A 24,471-nucleotide genomic window follows, 5' to 3' on the forward strand; every position below is an offset into this window, starting at 1 on the left:
TAAGGAATATATTTCCTGAACAAAAAATTGCCTATGAAACTTAACGCAATATTAACTTTGTCATTTTCTAATTTAAAAATGTTTTCTTGAGGATTCTTCCAGTCGTGGAAACCCTGCTTAAGGTCCTTGAGCTCTTTCAGCGTGGATAATTATAGGTTTTAGAGATTATTCAAAAATATTCCGTATAGGGTTTATAATAACCACAGAAAAATATCAACATTTTTTTGAAGAACAGAAATTACCCGCTATTTCAATTATTTTTGGACAACAATTTTTATTCTTCATGGATCTATGTTATATCACTAAAAGTTTGCTATAATTTTTTTTGTTTTTATATTAAAAATAAAAAATAAACCTATTTATCACATTGTAAGTATACTGGAGCCGTCGCCTTCAATAACATACATACGCGCATTTAAACCAACATCATCACAAACTACTGCTACCGCATGCACTTGAACCTGCAGCTGCTCATGCGCTTTAATCAAACATGTTTCATGCAAACCCATTACAATATGTCGATATGTAAAGAAGCGCGCACAAATGTATGTATGTGTGTGTCTGTTAGAATACCAACAACAATTGCTATCTACCACAACCTATAATCAAACAGCCAGCTGATTGCAGTCTCCATGTGAAGCTGAGTTTGGTTAGACTGAGTCTGTTGGTGTATGTGTGTGTTTCTTCAAGACCGGAAGTACTATCGCACTCTCCACTTGGCTATTCATCCAGTTTTTTGCTGTTGCTGCTGCTGCTGCTGCTGCGTAGACATAACAGCGCTCTTACTCAGCTTACTTCCTTTCTACGGTCGAAGACTTCTTCTCATCCTGGCTTAATATATCGTTTTGATTTGAATTTGTGTGTGTGTGTGTCCCCTTCAGCGGCTTGAGAGACCGGATGTGTTCTTAATATTCATCCCGTACATATTATGCATATCCGTATCGGTTGCTGCCGGTTTTAGCTTACACATTGAGCTAAGCGAGACATTCATATACCTGCATACATACATACATATGTATGTGTATAGATACATATTTACCTTTAAAATATGATATATTGTATGTTTGTATGTTACCCGCTTGTCTTATATGAGACAAGATTCTGATTTTCACCAAGCCGTGTCTGCCCTAAATATTGGCCCCCCCTACTTTTGCGTGCATATAAGTTCCTATGTTTGTATTGTATGTATGTGTATGCCCAGCTCATATGCTTGGTTGAGCCCGTGTCTCAGTTGTATTTAGTGTACTTTGTATTTTGCTTTCAGCCGTTGTTGGTGTTGAATTTCGTTTTTAAGCGTGTCTAAGTCCCGGTTTAATGCCCCCTTAATATTTTCACTTCAGCGCAACTTATTAACTGCATACATGTGTGTATTTATTTGTGCATTTAACACCCCTCTAGAAATATTAATAATTACAAATATTACATATTGCAGTTTTTTTTGTTTTTCTAACCTCAAAAATTTATTTATCCGTCATCTTTTACGATTTTAAATAGATCTTAGGTAGTTATACTTTCTTGTAAAATAAATTAATATTTTCTAAAACTATGCACACACATAAATATACATGCATAGGTAAGACGTGTATGTACACATCTAGATATGTATTAATGCACATGTGTATTTAATTTTCAGTTCCTTTTTGCTTCCATCTCCTTACAACTTTGCATTGTGTGTCCACATGTGCTTGTATACACGTGTGTGTGTAGCTACGTGCGTGTATTTTTGGAAATTTGAACATCTGCCGTTTCCATTTGCCTTTACTTAGTATTTTGTCTTTCCCTTTATGTACATTTTACTCGCAGTTGCATTGTGAATTTACCTTTATTTGGGATTTTACGTTAACTTTTCAACCCCCGAAAAATTGCTCTGCACTCACACCACCTCATTTTATTTGTTTAGCGTCTGCATAAGGGCGCTATAACAAAAGTTATTCTTCATTTTATTGGGACTCTTTTAGTTCCTGTGGCGCATAAAATGCATTTTTTCTGCTCTCTCTTGGTTTGAGCGTTTGTGCTACTTTTCTCACAATTAAGGGGTTGCAGAAATCACCTTTCTCTATTTGTTTGCCACTCAATTGAAGAACACTCTGTTCTGAGTGATCGCACTTTTTCACTCAAATATTTATTTTTAAGCATTCACAAATATTAGTCACTCAATAATTTCGCTTATTTGCATTTGAGTACAATTTAATAGAAATGAGTGTTATCAAAAGTGTTTGAGTTGAGTTGAGCGTGTGTGAGAGTATTTAAGGCGCACTTCAAATTGTTTGTGTATAAAGAAAAATAATATTTATTTACAAAAAAATCAAATGTCTGGATTTCTATTACAAACTTTAAAATCCGCTTTATATTAATAAAGTAACTTAAGTCGACTCTCGAATAAGTCGAATAATTAGAGTTGTTCTGTAGAGTTTTTTGCAAGACGGCGTTATGTTTTATCCTAACTTATAATTCAGATGCCGATTTTTAAATTACAACAAAATTTGTATGCAAGTTGTACACAGATTTTATGTATGTAAAACTAAATAATATTGGTAGTCGAAAAAGTATTGTCGTATTTTCTCAATAGATGTTGTTGCAGTCGTATATCTCTATGTAGTGCTACCAATCACATTATGATGTCATACCATATAGTGTTAAAAAGGTAAGATTTTAAGCTTCATTTGTCAAAAATAATTCGGGGAAGTTGGAAAAAAGTTACAGCTTTTCAAAAATTAGTGAAAACTTTTTCGACTACCCAATATATTCCCATAAACATCGCTTTAAACTGAACCTCATGCGGACCAATACATTATTTTCGCAAAGTGAAAAACAGCACATTTCTAATGAATGAAAAAAATAGAAAAAAAAAATAATTAATAGAAAATGAATTAAATCATTTATAATAATAGAATATCTACTATTTTTTTATCAAATCACATTCCAATAAAACCACTTACATACATACTCATATGAATTAATAACTCTAAGATTTGCCCGACAAGCCAATCGCAGCTATCTTTTCATTAAATTAAACTATAAGTGGCAATTCATTGATAAATTTACATACTTTAATATATTTCTATACATACATACATACATATATGTATGTGTGTACTTACACATTTTAGTTAGGTTAATGAAACTTTTAGGCCTACAGTTATCACCAAATTATTAGATTATCAAAGTTGCTCGACTAAAAATAGAATCTGACGAGAGCACGAATATCATAAGAGCAAAAGGAAGCCACACTTGAACAGTAAACAAATTTTGCCAAACTTTGCTTTTGTAAAGAAATGTTTATCTTATCACTTATCTTTGCGGTTACATTTCAGCAAGGAATAATAAAAATTGTTGGTACCAAAGTTGCTGTATTCAAAAAAGTGCAACAGAAAAACAACAAGCAAAGTGCGACAACAGCACGCCAAACAAATGACGATTGTGGTTAAGCGCCACAGCGACAGTTGTTTCCTTTGTGGCTTAAAGGTCAAAAAAGTTTTCCAAGTCTGTAGTACATATGTATGTATGTATGTATGTATATATCTGTCGTTGGTGTAGGGAAGACATGCACGTACAAACATATGTGTAAGAACATAAGGAGCTGCTTTAAGGACGATTAAGCAACTCAAAGTTGTGAAGTTTGCGCAAAAACAATTGACATACATAAATTTTCTTCATAAATATGTACATATGTATGTAGAAACTTACCAAAGGGACCGAACGACCAACTTTCATAGGCTAGCGCATGTCATTAATTACTTAGCGAATTCTTTTAAGCGAAAATAGAAGCATGCCGCTGCAAACAACTCAACATAGCCTAACTTATGTTACACAAGCACTTACGTACACATGTTTATAAGTGTATTTATAAAGCAGTAGCTGCGCTTAAAATGATGGAGAAGGGCGCAAATAATTAATTTGCAAATGTGCTAGCAAAAGCAACAGCAGTTGCTGCAACGGAATGTTAAAAAAATAAGAATAAAAGTAAAAACTGCAAGCCGCAGCACCCAGCAGCACAGTTCGGCGTTCGACAGACGGTCAGGCGGTTAATGCGTCGACTCACCTACTGTCAAACGGCTGCTGCTGCCTGCCTGCAAAAGAGCAACACATCACACAACATAGCATGGCGTAGTGTGACATACATACATACAGACTTAAAATGCATAAAGGTTTTCGTGACGGCTGGCGCGCACAAAGGCAAAGGCGAAAAAATTGAATTTAAATCAACCGCAACAACTTCAACGACGACGCCATAAGGACGCTCCCGGACGCGTGCCACTTGCGCGCATAATAACTTTCAAAAAAAAAATGCGAAAAAAATAAAATAAAATGTATAATGGGATCAACAAGCAGCTACCCTTCAGAAAGTAAAGCCAAAAATAGGCATGAACTCAACAGCCGCGCAGCCCCGCATCAGTGAAATTAACATGCCAACACACACACAACCACGAATTTTTATATGTTGGCGCATACGCATGCGCACAAGTAAATTCATATGTATGTATATGTGTTGTAGCATTGACGACACATTGATCCAAGGTAGCAGATATCATTCTACGCTATTGCATGTTGTTGTTGTTGCCTTTTTATATTTAGATAAGCGCAAGGATCAAGTATTGTGAAGTAGCATCTGTTGGTTTGGTCCGACTTTAAATTAAGGACAGGCAATGAACCGGTTGCCTGGCAAGGATAACAACGGCAAGGATAACAACAACGTTGGTGCAGAAGACGCTATCTTGGTGTCGGTTGGTTTGTCGAAAAGAAGGAAGAAATATTACAAAGAAAGCATTGAGTAGGTAGTAACCAATTGTTGTTGCACGTTTCATGTCTTCACATTTTTGCCTTTATTTCGAAAATTGGAAAATGGGCATGCGCCAGCTGCTTTTTGCTTTTCAAGTGGACAAGGATTTAAGAAAACGCTTGTGTGTCTATACAAATATGTATGTAAATGCTGAAAATAGGTTAGGCATGTGGCTATACATATATGTATACGATCGACTATATATGGTATATGTGGCAATGTAAAATACTTAATTGTGCTTAAGCACATAATCTACATAGGCGGAGGTTTCTTTTATACTTACATACATACCCATAATACATACATATGTATGTGCATGTGAAAAAATCATCGAATCAAAAAAAATATCTGCCGATACTACATACATATACATACATACATATATCTAGCTCGTCTGCAAAAACAATTTTGGGAATAAAAATGTATTATTATTAAAAAAAATAAATTTTGGGAATAAAAATGTATTATTATTAAAAGAAAATTATTTTATTCACTGCAAAGATCCGTCAAATTAGGCAACTAGAGCGAATTTCGGCATCAAAACTGCTGAGCAATAATGGAGTCTGACTCCAATTCGTATACACACACATACATGTACATATAATCTTTATTATATTTATAATAAATATATCTAATAATTTGTATGCTTTTTTCCTTGCAGTTCGTCGCTCACCATCCTCCTGCCCGGGTCCCAACAACTTGCCACCCCTCCAATTCCACACCGTACACGGCGACAATATACGGATATCACGCGACGGCACTTTGGCGCGTCGGTTCGAAAGTTTCTGCCGCGCGATCACCTTCTCAGCACGCCCGGTGCGCATCAATGAGCGCATTTGTGTACGTTTCTCAGAAATTTCGAACAATTGGAATGGCGGCATACGTTTCGGTTTCACCAGCAACGATCCGGCAACACTGGAGGGTGCGCTGCCTAAGTACGCGTGTCCCGACTTAACGAATCGTCCCGGTTTCTGGGCGAAAGCGCTGCACGAACAGTATTGCGAAAAGGATAACATACTTTATTACTACGTCAATTCGGCTGGGGATGTGATCTACGGCATCAATAACGTGGAGAAGGGTGTCATATTGAGCGGCATCGATACGCGTGGCTTACTCTGGACTTTGGTGGACATCTATGGTAATTGCACTGCGATTGAGTTCTTAGATTCGCGCGTCTATATGTATCAACAGAGCGGTAATGGGCTCGTGGCCGCCGGTGTAGCATTACCTGCCGGCAATGGTGGTGTTATTGGTGCTGGTGGCACATTGCCTGGTCCACAAATACCACTGAATCCGCATCACCCACATCAGCAATCGCGTCGCTCATTGCCAGCTGTCGAGCAGGATTTGGATCGTCATGTGTTGCCTTCAATGCAATCGCTAAACATCTCCATGGAACAAATGCCGTTTGCACAAGATATGGCCAATGGTCTGCCACCGTTACGCTACAATGCCAACGGTCGCCTCATACCGGTGCCCTTTCACATTACCAAAGGCCGCAATGTGCGTCTCTCCATGGATCGCTTCATAGCTTCACGCACAGAAAATGACTTCTGCCAGGGTTATGTGTTCACAGCGCGTCCCATACGCATCGGCGAAAAGGTGATTGTACAAATACTTAAAACCGAACAAATGTACTTGGGCGCTTTGGCGCTGGGCCTTACCTCTTGCAATCCGGCGGGTCTGCAACCCTCCGACTTACCCAACGATTCTGATTTTCTGCTTGATCGTCCCGAATATTGGGTGGTGAGCAAGGATATCGCCTCACAACCACAACGTGGTGACGAGATCGCCTTCTTTGTCGCGCCTAATGGTGAGGTGACCATTAGCAAAAACAATGGCCCGGCCGTTGTTGTCATGCATGTCGATCAATCGCTGCAGCTGTGGGCTTTCCTCGATGTTTACGGCTCCACACAGTCGGTGCGCATGTTCCGCCAACAGCTGCCCAATATGGTTAATTACCCACAACAGCCGCTCTCCGCCGCACCGTCGACACAACGCCTGCCACAACACGGCAATATGTCAATTGCCGAATCGATGAATAGTCTGAATAGTCAAATGTCCGAATCGCGCAAAATGCTGCACACCTCCGCACTCACTGTGGCATCACACAACACCATGAACAGCTCGGCGGCGACACTAGCCTCCATGACGGCTAATGCGGCGGTAGTGGCGCAAACTCATTGTAATGTACCTGCAGCGACGGTGTCGACGGTCACGCCCGTCACCAAAACCAATGGCAATACCACGGCGACGGCGACCGGTCACATGATCAGTATGCCATCAAGTGGTGATCTCATACAGATTCAGCCAAACGGTGGCGGTACTGTATTGGTTGTGAATTTGCCACCTGCGAACTCGACACACGAGCTGAATAGTGTGAGTGGTAGCGGTAATGGCGTGAGCGCGACAAGGCAACCAACATCGGGTGTACTGGCTGGCGCTTGTTCGACAACGATGACCAATAATCAGTACATTGAGGTGAGTAACAGTGCAACTATAATCAAATTATTACATAAGCTGAAATACTACCATATACATATGTAATTGCCAACAATTCTAACCTAAAATTTTATTTATTTCCTTTTTATTCTTTTGCAGCCTGTGTCCTCGTTGAACGGTTGCAATTCCACTCAGGAGATGAATAAATGGAAAGACACCGTCGATCACAGTGGCAATAGCAGCGCTGGCGCTGAATGCACAATCTGCTACGAAAATCAAATCGACTCGGTGCTCTACATGTGCGGACACATGTGCATGTGTTACGACTGCGCTATCGAACAGTGGCGTGGCGTCGGCGGCGGTCAGTGTCCACTATGTAGGGCCGTCATACGTGATGTTATACGTACGTATACCACGTGAACGGCACAGTGAGGCACACCAACATAATAATACAAAAAATTAACCTGAAAACAGGTGAAATGGAATGCAACAGTCTACGCTAATGCCGAATGGAGAGTCGATTTTTTTAAATTAACAATTTCGCGTTACAACAAAGCGTTAAATTATTACAATAATATATAAAACAATGAGAACGTGAGAGTGTAAGATGAACACGTAATTCCTACTTTAGCTGAAATTGCCTCCTAACAAAGTATATAATACGCGTATACCACAAAAGAAAGCAAACAATTGTGAAAAACGCTTTTAGATAACAGTAAAACCGTCATGTGCTTAAATTAAGCATACAAATTGTTACTCGCAGTCAAAGACAGATGAGATGAATGAAAGGTAATCGATATATGACCGAATGACTAAACAACTCGCAATTTTCTTAGAAGACTACAAACATAATTAATAAAAAAATATAACAAAAAAAAAAACACAAACAAAAACAAAAAATGTCCAGAAATATAAGAGAACACAGCACTTATGATTAAAAATAAACTAAATTGTAATTAAAACGTATTAAATTATTAGTAACATTAAAAAGCAGACTAGAGTACTTTAAGAAAAAAGCGAAAAAATAATAATCTGATTTAAAAGCAAAAGAAAAACAACAAACGCATTTACTCTAAAGCAGAGCAGACACGTGTAGATTTTGTATTTAGTACCTAGCAGTTAGAACTTAAATATAATGCTACGTCAAACAAAGACCAAATGCAGAGTAGTGTTCAGAATCCGCCAAGAATTGAAACTGAACGCTGTTAACATGCAAATTGTAAATTTAAATTAAACTCAAAAGATAAAATGCAAAACGCAAATAACAAAATAAGAAATAATTATATGTATAACAATTGTAACCGACCAATATTCTAAATTTGTGATTTTATAAAAGAAAAGCAAAAAAAAATAGTATAATAATTTAAGCAACCTTTATTGGCGACGAAATTATAATGAAATGTAGTTATATAATACTGTAATTAGTAATATTTAATGCAAAAATATTTCAATTTTATGGTGTTTTCAAAAATGTGAAGTCCAAAAATTATTTGTTTCACTTAAAGTTTACTTAATATTGTGTGATTAATTATAAGGCTGATTGAATGTTGAAACTTTGCCTTAGATTTGTGCGTTAAGATGCTTCATATAGTTTTCTTTCATGAAATTAATTATAAATACACAATTTTGCTGATAGTATTTCGGAATGTTTATGTTTAGTGTCAACCAGAAGTTTTTTAAATTGCGTTAGTGACCAAATCAGCCTTTTCCTCGCTCAATTAATCACATAATATTTTTATTGATAGTTACTATCGGTATTGCACACTCTCTATTTACCGTTAGTTCAGCATTTTCAATAAATCGTGAAAAATTCCTAGTTACAAGTCAAAGCGCATTTCTGAAGCCTAATATAAAAGAAACATGTAAAAGTCAGTTTCTTGCATGCCACATTTCTTTTATGTATAAACAAAACTGCCACAAACTGTTACAACAAAACTTTTGAATGCTAAAAGAAAAATGATATTATTTGCTATTATTAATGGCACAATAACAAAATATAAAAAAAAAAACAATGAATCACAAATAACGACCTTAGAAATGTTAACAGCATTATCTACTTGTATTTTTTTTTTTTTTTTTAAGATGCTTGTGTAATTTTGTTAAAATAAAATTTCGGATTATACGAGGTTGGAAAGGAAAATACTTTCCGTATTGTACATAAATATATACGCAGATTACAACAAGCGGCTTATTGTTTTTCACCAAATGTATAAAAAATCAAATTTTTATAATGAAAATTTCGAATATTTTGAGGAAATGAAAAACATTACAAACATAATTATTTATGTGTATAAAGTGGCAACACTGTTAGTTTATTTTTTTATAATATTAAAAAAACAGAGTCACTTTTATATTTTATTAAGAAAAAATCATTTCAATAATTTATTAAAACGCTGTACAATAAATAGTATAGCTATACATTAAAAGAAATTTAAGGATTATTTGCATGTTAAATATTACCTCTACTTGTCATTTGATTTGTTATCTATTGTATTGTATTTTCCTCAAATTTATAATGAACAATTTACTGAGCAAGATAGTTTTAGTTTCCTATTTTAAGACTTGAATATTTTTTTATACTTTTGAGAAAATTATATATGCTTATGTTTAGTATTAAGTTATTTTTTGTATTAATTTCTAGTCAACGAATATTAAAAAATAAATGTATAAATAATTAAAAAATTAAATATGATAAAAATTGTGTTTAAAGGCACGAAAGAAAAGTGAGATTTAACAATATGAAATAAATGCAAAAAAACAAAATATATTCATCATGACTAATGATAAGGAAATGAAATCATAATAAAAATAATAAATCCTAGTTTATATAAAAAAGATTGTTATAAATGACGACAAGCCAACTATTTTAAAGCCAGTTTTAATTAAAATATAAAATGCTACCGAATTAGAAGTTTTTAGGCTTTTTAAATAGCAATTGTAATATGGAAAAACTGAAAGGAAAATTAAATCAAAATGAATTTTAGCTACGAAATAATCATACATATGTATGTAAACTAAAAACGGAAGAACTTAAATTTGAAAAGCAATAACACGAAAAAAAGAATTTAAAATGATAAATGCCTAATTTATTATTTTTGAAGTAAAAACGTATATTTAAAAGCAGAATTAAAAGTTTACTTTATTGAAAACCAGGTGTTAACAAAATATTTTTAATGACAATCGTGCGAGTACACTTCCGCCAATTAATTGTACGATTTATGTTTAATATAAAAACTCGCATGAAATCGCTCGTTTATTTATTTTTACAAATTGCCGACAACCAATTATATTGTACAAGTACAGATATGTATATATGAATATATAATTTTTTGTTTTAAAATAATACAAATTTCTACACAATGCAACACTTGTAAAGATTTAAAACACAGTTGTATACATACATTTCGCCAAACAAAATATATATTTATGAACTATACAAACCTAATTAAACATAAAAAACTTACTGCACACATACAAACAAACCTAAAGACATAAGACATTAGTGGTTAGAATTCGCCTTAATTTTTTATTATTTTTTTGAACTGATGATATAAATGCATATATTTTATGTTTAAATAAAGGTGTCACGTAATTACTTTAAATAAAAAAACTAAAATGCACTGACTAGGTCTTAGATTGCGCCACATCGGATCACACTATGGAATTAATGGTGTGTTGGATTCGTAATTGTAAATTATATTATATAATATTATAAGATTACAAATCTGAAGAAATTTGTTTATTATTATATAAAAACAATGGACGATGATGATTAAATTAAAATTGAATATTAAAATATAAAAATCATGATTGTAATGGTTTTGCATGATAAAATAAGCCAAAACTGATAATGAAATGAGAATTGAAATCGACTTGCTAAATATTCGTTTCGAATAAAGCTAAGAAAATAAAGTTTAAAAATACCAAAAAATAAAAATATGAGTATATTTGTAAATGTGTTATAATAACAAGGATATCAATCTAATAAAAAAATGTGGGTAAGTAATACGGACAATAATCAATTCATGTGAGTTATGCATGTATTCCCGAAAATGACTGGAAACAAGGTCGCATGGCACAAATGGCAGCTAAATACTACATTATGGATAAAGTACCCAGAAATTATAAATAAACACACAAAATATTTAATTATTAATCATTTGTCGCTTTCAAAGTAATCCCCACCATATGTAAAACAATTATGTCAACCATTTTTGCAGTCCTCGAAGCACTTTTTGGGATGACCTTCAACTGCATCTGTGAATTCAGGTACAATGTAAATATGTGCGTGAATGTTGGAAATGGATTATCGAGAGAACGTGCTATTAAAATGAAATTCTTCGTTTAATTTTGTTACTATCGAAATATAATATTGAAATACATACATATGTATGTATAAACAGAAGCCTACCGGAAATTAAATAAAACTATTGTTGTTGTTATTTTAGCATTAGAATTTATTGGAAAACGGGTTGTGCCCTTCATCGCACATTAGATTGCTCCTGCTTAAGTCACAGGAATTGATTCAATGTCTCTTCCTTAAGGCTTCGAATGTAGGTTAGAATCGGTGCATAGACAATGAAACAAATGCAATGTATGTACATATATATTAGAGCCGGGTGCTTCTGCACAATGGTCATTTATTGGGACTTTTATCGAAATACATAATTTGTATTATTAACCTAATAAGATATTTGTTCATACAAACATATTTATACATATTTACATATACATATGTATAGTATTCATATAAGTACATACATATGTATGTTTATTAGCGGTGTGCACCGCACACATAAAAAAATATAGATTTTTTTATTTTAGTTAATATGTTTATATATATATTAAAAATACGTAATTGAGAGCTAATAAGATCAAATAAATTGACTATCGCACTCATTAAACTATTGTTCAAATTAAAACTTTGAATGATCAGAGAACGTACTATAATTTACGTTCTCTGACGTAAAGCTATATAAATTAACTTGGCAGCCCTGAATGTGAATTGCGAAAAATGTCAGCTGAACCAAAATACTTGAATAATATTTGACAGAATTGATTGTTTATTGTGCTTTATTTCATTAATAATTCTTTTAAACCACTTTTTATTAAAATAAAATAAAAACTACTTGAAAATGGATAAATACATGCCAATTTCATGGTATATTGGCACCGAGTGGACTATGCCGGCGAAAGGTTTGCGCAAGCAAGTTCTATCTTTGGATAATTTCAAGTTTTTGAATAAACCTCATTTAGTGTCGAAAGTTGTGGTAAAAGTGGAAGAAGTACAAAATTTAAATGGACGTGAAAGTCAATATCTATCCAATGAGTTAATTGAACAAGAGCAAAAAGTAGAAATAGGCAGTGCTCTCACACCGGTTGATTGCTATGTAGAGCTGCTTGTGCGACAACTTGTGGTAGGTGAACGTGCACGTTGCTTCATTGCCACAAAGACGGAGGAAATAAGATTCATATTGACTCTAATAAAAATAGAAGAAACAAAGGAAATATATAAATTAAATGTTGCGGAGATGTACGCCCTCGCAATGCGTTACAAGGAAAACGGCGTAGTTATGTTCAAGCAGTACCCTTACTTTGCTCATGCTTATTTTTCGCGTGCCGCTAAATTTTTGATCTCATATAAACCTTTTGAAGGTTTAACGCTACACAAAGATGGTATATCGAGTGAGGAAATGCAAATGCTTTTTACGCAAATACAGACCAATTTAGCTGCTTGTTTGTTGAACGAACAGCGCTACGACGATGTACTATATCAAACAAAGTTTGTAGAAGAGCACCCAAATGCAACAGAGAAAAGTATTTACCGAAGGGCAATGGCATTTTATCATCTTAAAGAATTTGAAAAAGCTCAGAAACTTATTGAGAGTGTTTCAAATTATCAAGGAAAAAAAGAATTTGCTAAACTTCATCAACGTTTAGGGGAAAGTTGGAAAACCAGTAACGAACAATATAAGAATGTAGTGAAACGTATGTTTAGTTAGACTGACAAAAAATGTATATTTTTAAGAAGAATGATGTAATAAATTTGTAAAAATAAGAAAGTAAACCAGGGAGAAAATATTTTTTTATTGAGCTTTAATAATATATTTAAAAATGTATATATCACTTCTTTTTTTCCTGCGCTTTTTTCAGCTTCTTGTTTTTGAACTTTAAACTTGCCGGTAAGCTGGCGCGTTTCCTTGAATTGCTTTCAGCTTTGAAAAGCTCTGCGAAGTTAATTCAATATATTACTAACAAATTTATTTGAAAGAAATAAGTTATGTGACTCTCACCTTCATCAGGATCTTCGCCAACTTCTTCTTTATAATATTCTGCATCGTTTTCGGGATCGCTGTCTTCTTTCGTTTCATCACCAATAGCTGCCGCTTCGCTCTTATGTTTTTTGCGTTTACCTGACACTTCCTCTTTTGCACGCAAATTGCGTTTGCGGTTCTCTTCTTGTACTTTCTTTCGGTATTCTTTTAGTTTTCGTTTCTTCTCTATCATTTTACGTAGTGTTTCTTTTTCCTCTTCCGTCTTGACGACGTGATCGTGATATAGCACTTCACCGGTTAGAAGACCTTCCTCGATTTTCATTAATTGCATAGTTAAGCGTGGACCAATTTCAAACAGACGCACCGCTGATTTATTATCCTCTAAATTGCCTTTACGTTTAAGTGTTTGTGGCAGAACAACCTGCGATTGCTCATCATCTTCCATTTCCGACTCTGAAGCTCCACCGTCTCTGTAAGGATCGTTATATATTAAATTTAAATACCATTTAATGAAAAGATATCAACTTACTGCATTATGAAATCAGCAATATCTTCACATTTGGATAAATTTGGTATTTTGCCCATTACAAGCTTTTTAACGCCACGCGTTAAGCCGACTGGCACCACTTGAACGGAGTAATGACGCATTTCGATTAAATTTGTTTCCGGTGTATATGAGAATAACACACAACGACGGATTGTAGCAATGTTTACCTATTTTATAAATAAAACCATAGAATAATATTAAAAATAAGGAGAATTTAAACCTACTTGTGCTAAATTGATTGCGGGAAACATATTCTGGAACGTGCTGGCCATTAACTTAAGATGTTTACCATCACCTGTGAAATTATTCATAATAACGAGTGGTGAATGTTTAAACATATCGTCGTCCACAAATTGTCTTTTGCTGGTTGAAAGCACATCCCGCGCCAGGGTGAATTGATGCACCTGTTGTCAAATTTGTTGTTTCCATTAATTATTTAAATGATTTATAACAAAATTTACCTTGAAAGTAAGTGTAGGACCACGCGGCATGCGCACAATTTTAAATGACAACTGGGATGTGGCTTTATTAAAAATACCCATATGGGAAACATGAAAGAAACCGCTCATTGCCACAAAATCTTTAATGCGATTAATTTTCTTCTCTTTTAACTGTAATGCTGTAAATGGTTCCATGATTTTTCGAAAATCCAATGTTAAATCAGTGATATAGGGACAAGAAAGCCCTCTATGTATTACAAAAGAATGTGGTGCTTCCACCAGCTCATTAGATTCTTTTTCTTTGAACGCTGCTGTACGTTTTTTAGGATGTGCTTTCTTTTTAGTTTTGCCCATTTTTATTTTCCACTTTAAAAATTTCTTTTAAACTATAAAATCTCCTTACTTCAACTTGATTTATTTGAAAATGAATACAAATTATAACTAAACTTGAATGAATTGCATGGGTATCCTCGTGTTTACAATCTTCTTCTTTTTAATTAAATGCTATTCACAATGACTTTTAATGACTATCAACTGTGAATGGACTATCCGTTTTTTTAAAAAGGTTTATATAATTAATTTTTTGTTTAATTTTTCACATACACACATATACATATCATATTTTAAATAAAAAATTTAGGTATTGGCAATTTATGATTAATAAAATGTATATTTATTATCTCGACCAGTATTACCAAACCATTAATTTATTTTCTGTTGTTATAAACAAACGGATTAAAAGAGCTTTGTTTTGGAAATATATTAACAAACCTGTATTGATCCGTGACTTACCAGTTGTCCCCGTTAACATTTCCTAATTATTGCTATTGTCGTTCAAATTATCCAGGATTTAGTTTAGCTTCCAAAAACATACCCTCTTATAATCTCAGAGGGAGTCCGTCTCACTTTCCGACGACAGTGATGTTTAAAAAAAACATATCTTAAATTTACATTTTTGTTGTTTTAAATTTTACTTTATTTATTCAGATACACTTAACATAGGTAAATATAGCAAAACACAATATAATTGCATTAATCAATCAATCGATTAATTAGGTTTTTATTTTTTTTAATTTATAATCCTCAATAATGTACAACTGGCTGTTGCATGTTGCATCGCTTTTATTTTTAGTTCATATAAGTTCACCAATGTTAATTAATTATTACTCGGTTACGCATTTTCTGTTTGCTATGTCTTCCTCTCTACCATTAGCTCCACGATATTTTTTATTTTAGCTTTCCCCTTTATGTGGTGGGTCCACACCCTTACACTATCACCAATTAATTCTTTCAAGAGCTTTTCGTCCCGCCTACAGTAGACTACCTTTGCTATACCGCTTTTTTCTCGCCATGCTCTTGTATATATTTATGTATGTATATGCACGAGTATGCGTTACTCGCTGCGTACAGTATGTATGTGTGTATGTTGGTGTTTCGAGCGTTTATTTTTGATTACTTTATAGTAATTTTATATAAAATTTCATTTTTTTGTTTTAATTAAAAAAGCAGAATAATCACTTTTGCAGTTTTTTCTTGTGTGTGTTTTTTTCTTAATTATAATTAATGTTTAAATTAATTTCGTTTTCTCGCATTTGTTATTTTTAATTACTTTTTACTAAAACATTTACAATAGTTGTATATATCTTTTGAACAATAAAAAAATTAAATTTACATAGAGAATTTTGCATAGCGCTTTCATTAAGTTAAATATAAAAAATGTAGCAACGGTTTCATTAAAAAGTGAGATACACATTTAACTGAAACAATTTAATTAAGCAACTGTCGGTTAAAAAAATTAGCATTCTCTGAAAAAACACACTTGCTCAAACTAAACTATATATATATTTATGTATATACGAGCACAAGGAACCAAATAGCAAGTAGGGTTATTGATTGGGCTACGGGTTATAAAGTGTATACAAAATTGCATCACTAATATAATAACTCAACTTCAGCAACTTCTTCAAAGCGTTTAAAAGAGCTGGGACGAATGCGGGGTAGTTCTCTAAGTGTATTAATAGCATAGAGGGGAATTCATTGCTCACTTCATTTTGTTTTCGTTTTTTTTACAGAAAATACACGTTCAAATTATAAATACATATCTATATTATTACTTTTCTCTCAATAAATTTCAACGGAGTTTCACTATTTTCTGCTTCAATCATTCCTCATTGCCTTTAATAAATTGTAGGTAGTATTAATAATTTTTGCTGCATCTATATCTGTTCTTCTGTTTATGTTTTGTTGTCGTTTGTTGCCACTGGTGTAGTTTGGAATTGATTTGGATTCATTTGGGGGAAACTGTGGTCGTATTTTTTCATTTATTGTAGTATTGTTGGTTTTTGTTTTTATTATTTATGCATAGATGACATTTAAAAGTAATGCAGGACGTGCATAAGGCGGTCACTGACAGCACTGCTTGCGTACATCGGCTGTAACAGTCGGCTTCACATCGATGGGCTCCACATTTGGACGAATGACATCACCTTCAGGTGGATCTCTGATTTGTTTTTGCGATACGATACGATAGATTTCTAAAAACAAACAATACAGAGTTATATTTTAAATTACTACACACACCATAGGCATTTCGTTTCAATTTCTTACCTGTGAGTATATTTTGGAATGCAGTTTCAACGTTCGTCGAATCAAGGGCAGATGTTTCAATGAAACTTAACCCATTACGTTCGGCAAAGAGTCTCGCCTCATCCGTCGGCACGGAACGCAAATGTCGCAAATCAGACTTATTGCCAACCAACATAATGACAATATTTTGATCAGCGTGATCACGCAATTCCCGCAACCATCGCTCCACATTCTCATATGTCAAATGTTTGGCAATATCATAGACAAGCAGTGCACCGACAGCTCCACGATAGTATGCAGACGTGATGGCTCGATAGCGCTCCTGGCCAGCCGTATCCCAAATCTGAGCTTTAATCGTCTTGCCATCAACCTAAATGTGATAAATTATAGCAAAGTAATTAGTAGGTGCATATGTTAATGTGAGAGTTGTGGTACGAGACAAATTAATTGATAATCCGAAAAGTGATATCGTCTATTGTTCGCACTAATGCGTTAAATATCTGCATTGGTGGTGTTAACTTGCGAAGACTATGCATTTATACCTTTGGAATACTTATAAATGTATGCCAACAGACTAATTATATTTAATAGCATAATACTTTAGAAAATTTCATTTACCTCTATGCTGCGCGTTGCGAACTCTACGCCAATTGTCGACTTCGATTCCAAGTTGAATTCATTGCGCGTAAAGCGGGATAGCAAATTACTTTTACCAACGCCGGAATCGCCGATCAGTACAACTACAAATTAGAATTGACAGAATTATTAATTTATGCTGTGTAAGGATTATAATAATTAATGGAAGAGTGCTGCATACTATGGAGAATTCGATTTCTTACAATATTTTCAGAAGACTTAGAGAATGTAAAGATAGAGATAAAAATGGTAACAGTCGCTAAGTGACAAATTAATCATGTTGTTTTTAAGAATGTGGGCAATTTAAAATATTTTGTATTTAGTTCATTCTATGCTTCTCTTTATCTTTATTAAAATATATTTTCTTGAACAGTTCGTACTTGCTGATAACTGAGTAAGCAAAGGGTATGAGTCATCAAATTTGGGGATTTGAGTTAAGAGTGGTATTGAACTCGCGTAAGCTTGCAATGATCACTCCACCCGAGCGAAAAAAGTAAAAATTTGTTTTAAATTAAAGGAAAAATAAAAAGACAAAGATAATAAAAAAATTATTTATTATTTAATTAAACACGAAGACAAAATAACCATTCAAAAAATTATAATTATTTACATGTTACGTTACCAGCAAACATAAGCTCGTACTTATTAACATGTGTATGTTTCATATACTATATGTATGTAAGTATATATTTTCTGTACGTTCTTCCATTGCAATAATAAAACTAGCTATATACTATGTTATCACAAGTGATGGAGAAAAGTTATACGTAATAAAATGCAATGCAAGAAGTTTTAAAGAAAAACACGTAAATAATAATACATATGTACTTATGTGTGCATATGTATATACGAATGCGTTATATACATAATAAAATATATGAGTGTTGTTGTGAGCAATTATTGATGCTGGGAAAGAAATCCGGTCTGCTGCACCAACAACAACAGAGAACGTGATGAGAAAAACAGAGAAATTATCAATATAAAAGCTACAAAGGAAATTGTCTGATTAAGGCATAATCAAGATGAGGCGTTTGTGGAGGGTGGTGTTTCTTACAGCTGAGAAAACAAAGGGAACATCTGAAACGTCACAGTAATAGATTTTGCGCCTATAAACATATCAAAAACATACACTATTAAAAAACACAATCAAACTAAATTTGATAATAAAAAAAAAATAAAATAAATAAATATACATATAAACAAGTGTATGCACATGTACATGTATATTTATCAATTATTTAAGATTTATAATACGGAGATAAAATGTGATATAAAACAAAAAGCGGATAACGCGTCCGAAATACTTTATGCAACGTGTCACTTAGCCAATTGTCCAATAACGATAGCAAAGCAAACGTGTGTTTGTATAAAACAGAATATGCAAGAACAAGAATATGTTACGGCATGCAATAGAATGTCCATTAAAGTTGGGCGTCTGGTTTTGCTTGGATGCATGTGGTTAAAAAAAAAATGTGACAATTGTATATAGTTATTGCAGCTGACTATTATTAACCAACGACTTAGGGGCGGTAAAAACAGCTGAAAGGAAATCATAAAACAACTGATCATATACTACTTACACACAACACATCATTCTGAATGTCTTCGGCATACTATTATCGAATTAATTAAGCAGCTAACAATTTTACACAGTATGAACTGAATGTTTATAATTCAGTTTTTATATGAGAATAACGAAACAAAGTTATACCTTTATTGAGGCTAATCTATGTTTTCTCTACACATTACGCACTCAATTTGTAGGCTGTTCAATTGAAACAATCAAAACTCGAACTAGCACCAACCAATTTCACATGAGCTACGTCATCGCACGGTATTGATAAATGACTCTTTAATTTTTGTTCCACTTTCATTGCAACTTTTTCACTTTACGTAAATTAATAGTTTTACAGATCCATCTTTACATATAGATGATTGAAACACAAATAAAATATAATTACCTTTAAATAAATAATCGTATTCATCCTCTCTAGAACCCATGATTGGCTGTGAATTATTTTTTCAACTGTTTTCGGTGTAGCTTCTTCCTCTCTTTTTTGCTTTGGCTATGCAATTGGGTGACCTGCGTTTATCCTTTTTGAGTTACTCCACTTGTTTTATTTTCCAACAATTTTCTTCTTTATCGTCGGTTTCACTTGGAAAGTTTCTTTTCGGTATGTAATTTGCGTATCTTTTTACTACTCTTTCTTAAAAGCTCTTTTTTATAGTAATAAAAAATTCACGATTATTCACCGAAATGCGATGAAACACACAAACACGTAAGACAGTGAAATCAAAGGGCAATGCGACGGTCCAGCGGATGGGTGACAATGACGACGACGTTTAACGACAGCACAGACCGTAAAACCAATGAAAGAAAAGAAAAATATTAAATTAGAAAAAATTACGGGGCGGTAACTTTTTTCCACTGATTGACAGGCTGCTGCTTCTACTTCTTCAGCATTTACTTCTACTTAATTGTCTATACTGTGGCTTTATTTCCATCGGAATTCGCTTAAATTTTTCATACACAATTAGCTAAGTTACACTTAAAAATATTCCTTTTTTATTATTTCTATTCCCTTATCAAAGTTTAAATCTTAATTTTAATCATAAATATATTAAAACAATTATATTTGTTGTGCTTATTTAAACCTTTCAAAATTAATCACCTTTTTACGCGACAACTACGACGACGACACAAGAAAATATCTTCTTCTTCCCTGCTCGATGTGCCGTTGTTCAATATTAAATATGGCGTGCGACGAAGGCGAAAATTAAAAGGTAAAGAGAAAAACTACTCTATTACTTTTCTTTGCTCTACTACGATACATTCGGAACATCTCCAACTTTATTGAATTGAATTTTTTAAATTTATTTAAAATTACATGTTTTAGCTTTACAAAATATATAATTATCCACATAATCCAATTGAGCTTTGATATTAATTGAACCGTTATGACAAATACAAATTTAAAGAGAATGAACGGCGGGTCACATTGCGGTTTTTCCTGTTTCTTCTCTACAGACTGAAAATGGCTTACTAGAAATTATTTTGAAACAAGGGATAATCGCGAGACTGACTATTTTTAACCATAAGACAAGTTTAGTATAATATAATCGATTTTAACTTATAAATACATACACACATTTTTATAGAACATTCATTTATTTCACGAAGTCAATCTTGACTTACTATAACTAAAATAATAATAACATAAAGCTTTGAAAATATGTTAAATATAAATTATCTTGATTTTTATCAAAACTAATCATAATATATTAATTATTTTCAGCAATATTCGATAAAACTTTATTGTTAAATACTAAAATGATATAAAAACATAATAAGTATAGAGAATTTCATAATACATTACTGAGACTTTACGCTCATTAACGCAAACCAAGTTTAAATACTTCAAATTTTTGTTCCGTTATATTTAAATTAAGAAAACTTCGATTTTTGTAAAACATAGTTTTAGGGTGGCCACTATATCTCGGAACTGGATCCTCTGAAATTAAAAAAACGAAACAGATTTCGTTAAATGTTAAAACATGGTAATTAAACGAGGGGAAAAGAGAAATACATTTTTTTCTTTTTTTTGACAAAATGGCGTTTTCTTTTTGATCAAAATTTCGGCTTAAAATTGTTTATAGAAAAAAATATTTATCGGTGAGAAAAAAACTTCAATTACAAAAAAATATATTTAAGAAGCACGTGTAAAAATTTGGCAATAATTGGTTAAGTCATTTTCGAGTAATGTTGGTCACCGACTTTGAAAACGTGTGGTTGAAAGTGTCGACAACGGTAGATATTGCAGACGACTATTATTAACCAGCGACTTAGGGGGAGGTAACAGCTGAAAGGAAATCATAAAACAACCGATTATATTGAAAAAAGTGCCGACAAGTGCCTTCGGCAATTAAGCAGTCGAATAGTTTTAAGTGTACTGAATGTTTATAAATCCAATTTTGGAATTATAATAACGAAACATAGTTATATCTTTATTAAGGCTAATCTATGTTTTCCCTACACATTACGCACTCAATCTATAGGCTGTTCAATTGAAACAATCAAAACTCGAACTAGCACCGACCAATTTCACATGAGCTACGCCATCCCACGGTATTGATGAATGACTATTTTATTTTTCTTTCACTATCATTGCAATTTTTTTACATATAGATGATTGAAACATAAATAAAATATAATTACCTTTAAATAAATAATCGTATTCATCCTCTCTGCTACCCATGATTGGCTACGAATTATTTTTTAACCGTTTTCGGTGTAGCTCCCTATCTTTTTTGCATTTACTATGCAATCCGATGACCTGAAAAAAGGAAAATATTAAATTAGAAAAAAAAATACGGGGTAATAATTTTTTTCCACTGATTGACAGGCTACTGGTTTTGCTTCTACATAATTGTCTATACTGGTTCTTTATTTCCATGAATTCGCCTTAATTTTTCTTACACAATTTGCCAAGTTACACTTAAAAATTATTATGTTATTTCTAATCCCTTATCAAAGTTTTAAGCTGAATTTTAATCATAAATATATGACAAATTTGCCATGCTTATTTAAACTTTTCAAAATTAATCACCTTTTTACGCGACAACTACGACGACGACACAAGAAAATATCTTCTCTGCTCGAGTGCCGTTGTTTAACCTTCCTATACCCGCGCCAAATGTTTTAACACCTATACCCGCGCACGGTGTGACAGACCGAGACTTTGACTCCTTACCTTTTTATTTTTCTATAAAACCGTTTATATTTTTTTATTTTATAGGAACTAAATGATGTAAAAAAACAAAAAATATCAGTTGTTAGCATAAATTATGTATTAGTTTAATGACTATCAGTCTTTCCAAAAAAAATATGTACGAAAAACTGTTTCGTCGGTCTCACAGACATGTGCGCGGGTATAGGAAGGTTAAAATTAAATATGGCGTGGGACGAAGGCGAAATTTAAAAGGTAAAAAGAAAATATACGCTATTACTTTTTTACTACAATACATTCGGAACATCTCCAACTTGATTGAATTGAACGTTACTTTAAATATATTTAAAATTACTTCGTATTTATCTTCATAAACAATAATAAAAAAATTAGAGCCCACATAATCCAATTGGGCTTTAATATTACTTGAACCGTTTTGACAACACAAATGGTAAGTGATGGACGGCGGGAAGAAAATAGCTTGCTATTTCTAATCATAAGACAGTTTATATCGAAATGTTGTAAGCTGGCTTTAATCCGTGTATTTGGATAGTTTCCGTAGTATGATATAATTGATTTTATAAACATACATTCATACATTTTTATTGAAAATTCATTTATTTTACAATGTTAATCTTACTATAACTGAAAAAATTACAGCATAAAGCTTCGAAAATATGTAGGATATAAATTAGCTTAATTTTGTATCAAAATTAAGCACAATACATTTAATCAATTTAAGCAATATTCGATAGCTCTTTATTGTTAAATACTAAAATGGTATAAAAACATAATAAGTATAGAGAATTTCATAATACACAACACATTACTGAGAATTTTGCGCCCAGTAACTCAAACCAAGTTTAAATACTTAAATTTTGTTTCATTATATTTAAATTATGAAAGCTTCGATTTTTGTAAAATATATGCTGGGCCCAGTAATAAAAGTCCACCAGTAATATAAGTTAGTCGCGAACCAAAACTCCAAAATGCTGCAAAGACATGAAAGTGTAAATAAATGTTGGGTTTGTTTGAATATAATACCTACAAATACAACCAACAACAGGACCAACGGCACGTGCCAAAGCACCCAAAGAACGGAAAATTCCGAGCACCGAACCTTTTTGGTCGTCATTGCCATAACGCGAAACTAATGTGGTTAAGCAGGTAACCGCAAAGGCTGTGGCTAGAAATATTAAATGCATCAATAGTTTATTAACTTTTTTGAACGCAATAATTTTAGGTAAACTTACAAACTGCAAATAGAAACATTCCTGCATATAGCAAACGTCCATCTTTCGCAAAACCAACTAATATAAATGCAGGTACAATAAGATACAAACTAAATACAGCGCAAGGCTTTGTCGCATGAGGAGGTAGCCTCCGAACAACCCCTCCTTGCAGAATGGCCATTACAACACCTACAATAATAAAAATAGAAAAATTATATTAAATACATATTAATGCAGACTACATATAAATGCATAAATACCTGTCATAAGAAACATTTTTGCTTGCTCCATGGAATTGTAGCCGAACTTGTGATACATTAGGAATGTAACAGTGAATTCCAAACCGGAATACAGAAATAGGTATAAGAAGTAAATTAGTCCTATTTTACGTAGTGCTAATATTTCGGCTTTGGATACCTTCTTAATTGCAGAGAATCTATTTATGTAGACACGTTAATAAATTATGTAAGTTTATAAGTATAAAACACTTATCGAAAATATTGTTAGCTATCGTTAGATTGTTAAGGGGGACCACAGATTTTATTTTTTTAGATTTGTCTTTGTCTTAATTTAATATATAAATGTCTTAAGAATGTTGCGTATAAATAATTATATTATTAAATTGAAGTGCTCCTCATAACATTCAAACTATTGCACCGGTCGAATTTGTTAATAATTTTCTTTTCAATAAAAAAATGTCCTTCAAAGTGCTCCCAAAAGAGAAAATTTTAAATTTTGAAAGCTGTGAGGGGGACCGCAATAGAAGATGTCAAACAATAATGTACCATTCATTTTATTAATTTTAA

The 24,471-nt window shown here is 33.0% G+C and overlaps 4 protein-coding genes across 5 annotated transcripts in view; 2 read left to right on the forward strand and 2 right to left on the reverse strand.

Annotated features, from left to right (window-relative positions):
• LOC105230917 (protein neuralized) overlaps positions 1 to 9,212 on the forward strand; it is a 40,276-nt gene extending 31,064 nt beyond the window's left edge. For both annotated transcript variants that reach the window (XM_011211938.4, XM_011211937.4), the window contains exons 2-3: positions 5,442 to 7,261; positions 7,382 to 9,212. In XM_011211938.4, the coding sequence (XP_011210240.1) occupies positions 5,442 to 7,261; positions 7,382 to 7,642 (2,081 nt within the window). In that variant the 3' untranslated portion in view covers positions 7,643 to 9,212. The remainder of the gene's footprint in view (positions 1 to 5,441; positions 7,262 to 7,381) is intronic.
• A 3,018-nt stretch (positions 9,213 to 12,230) lies between these two features.
• On the forward strand, positions 12,231 to 13,289 carry LOC105230919 (uncharacterized). Its single transcript, XM_049461753.1, has one exon. It carries the CDS (start codon positions 12,358 to 12,360, stop codon positions 13,222 to 13,224), a length of 867 nt encoding a protein of 288 aa, XP_049317710.1. The 5' UTR covers positions 12,231 to 12,357; the 3' UTR covers positions 13,225 to 13,289.
• LOC105230918 (protein Peter pan) lies at positions 13,276 to 14,969 on the reverse strand. The gene is made up of 5 exons (XM_011211940.4): positions 14,506 to 14,969; positions 14,269 to 14,448; positions 14,027 to 14,211; positions 13,516 to 13,967; positions 13,276 to 13,449 (listed from the first exon to the last, which is right to left on the reverse strand). The coding sequence occupies exons 1-5, from the start codon at positions 14,836 to 14,838 to the stop codon at positions 13,346 to 13,348; spliced, it is 1,254 nt and encodes a 417-aa protein (XP_011210242.2). The 5' UTR covers positions 14,839 to 14,969; the 3' UTR covers positions 13,276 to 13,345.
• Positions 14,970 to 15,425: 456 nt separating this feature from the next.
• LOC105230922 (ras-related protein Rab-11A) lies at positions 15,426 to 20,490 on the reverse strand (the record flags this gene model as incomplete). Its single annotated transcript, XM_011211943.4, is given in 5 exon segments — positions 15,426 to 17,018; positions 17,092 to 17,440; positions 17,689 to 17,810; positions 19,668 to 19,923; positions 20,379 to 20,490. Coding segments are annotated over 4 exon segments (642 nt in total). The 3' UTR covers positions 15,426 to 16,887.
• Positions 20,491 to 24,471: the final 3,981 nt, after the last annotated feature.

The sequence above is a fragment of the Bactrocera dorsalis genome, unplaced genomic scaffold, assembly GCF_023373825.1.
Source record: "Bactrocera dorsalis isolate Fly_Bdor unplaced genomic scaffold, ASM2337382v1 BdCtg101, whole genome shotgun sequence".
Taxonomy (NCBI): domain Eukaryota; kingdom Metazoa; phylum Arthropoda; class Insecta; order Diptera; family Tephritidae; genus Bactrocera; species Bactrocera dorsalis.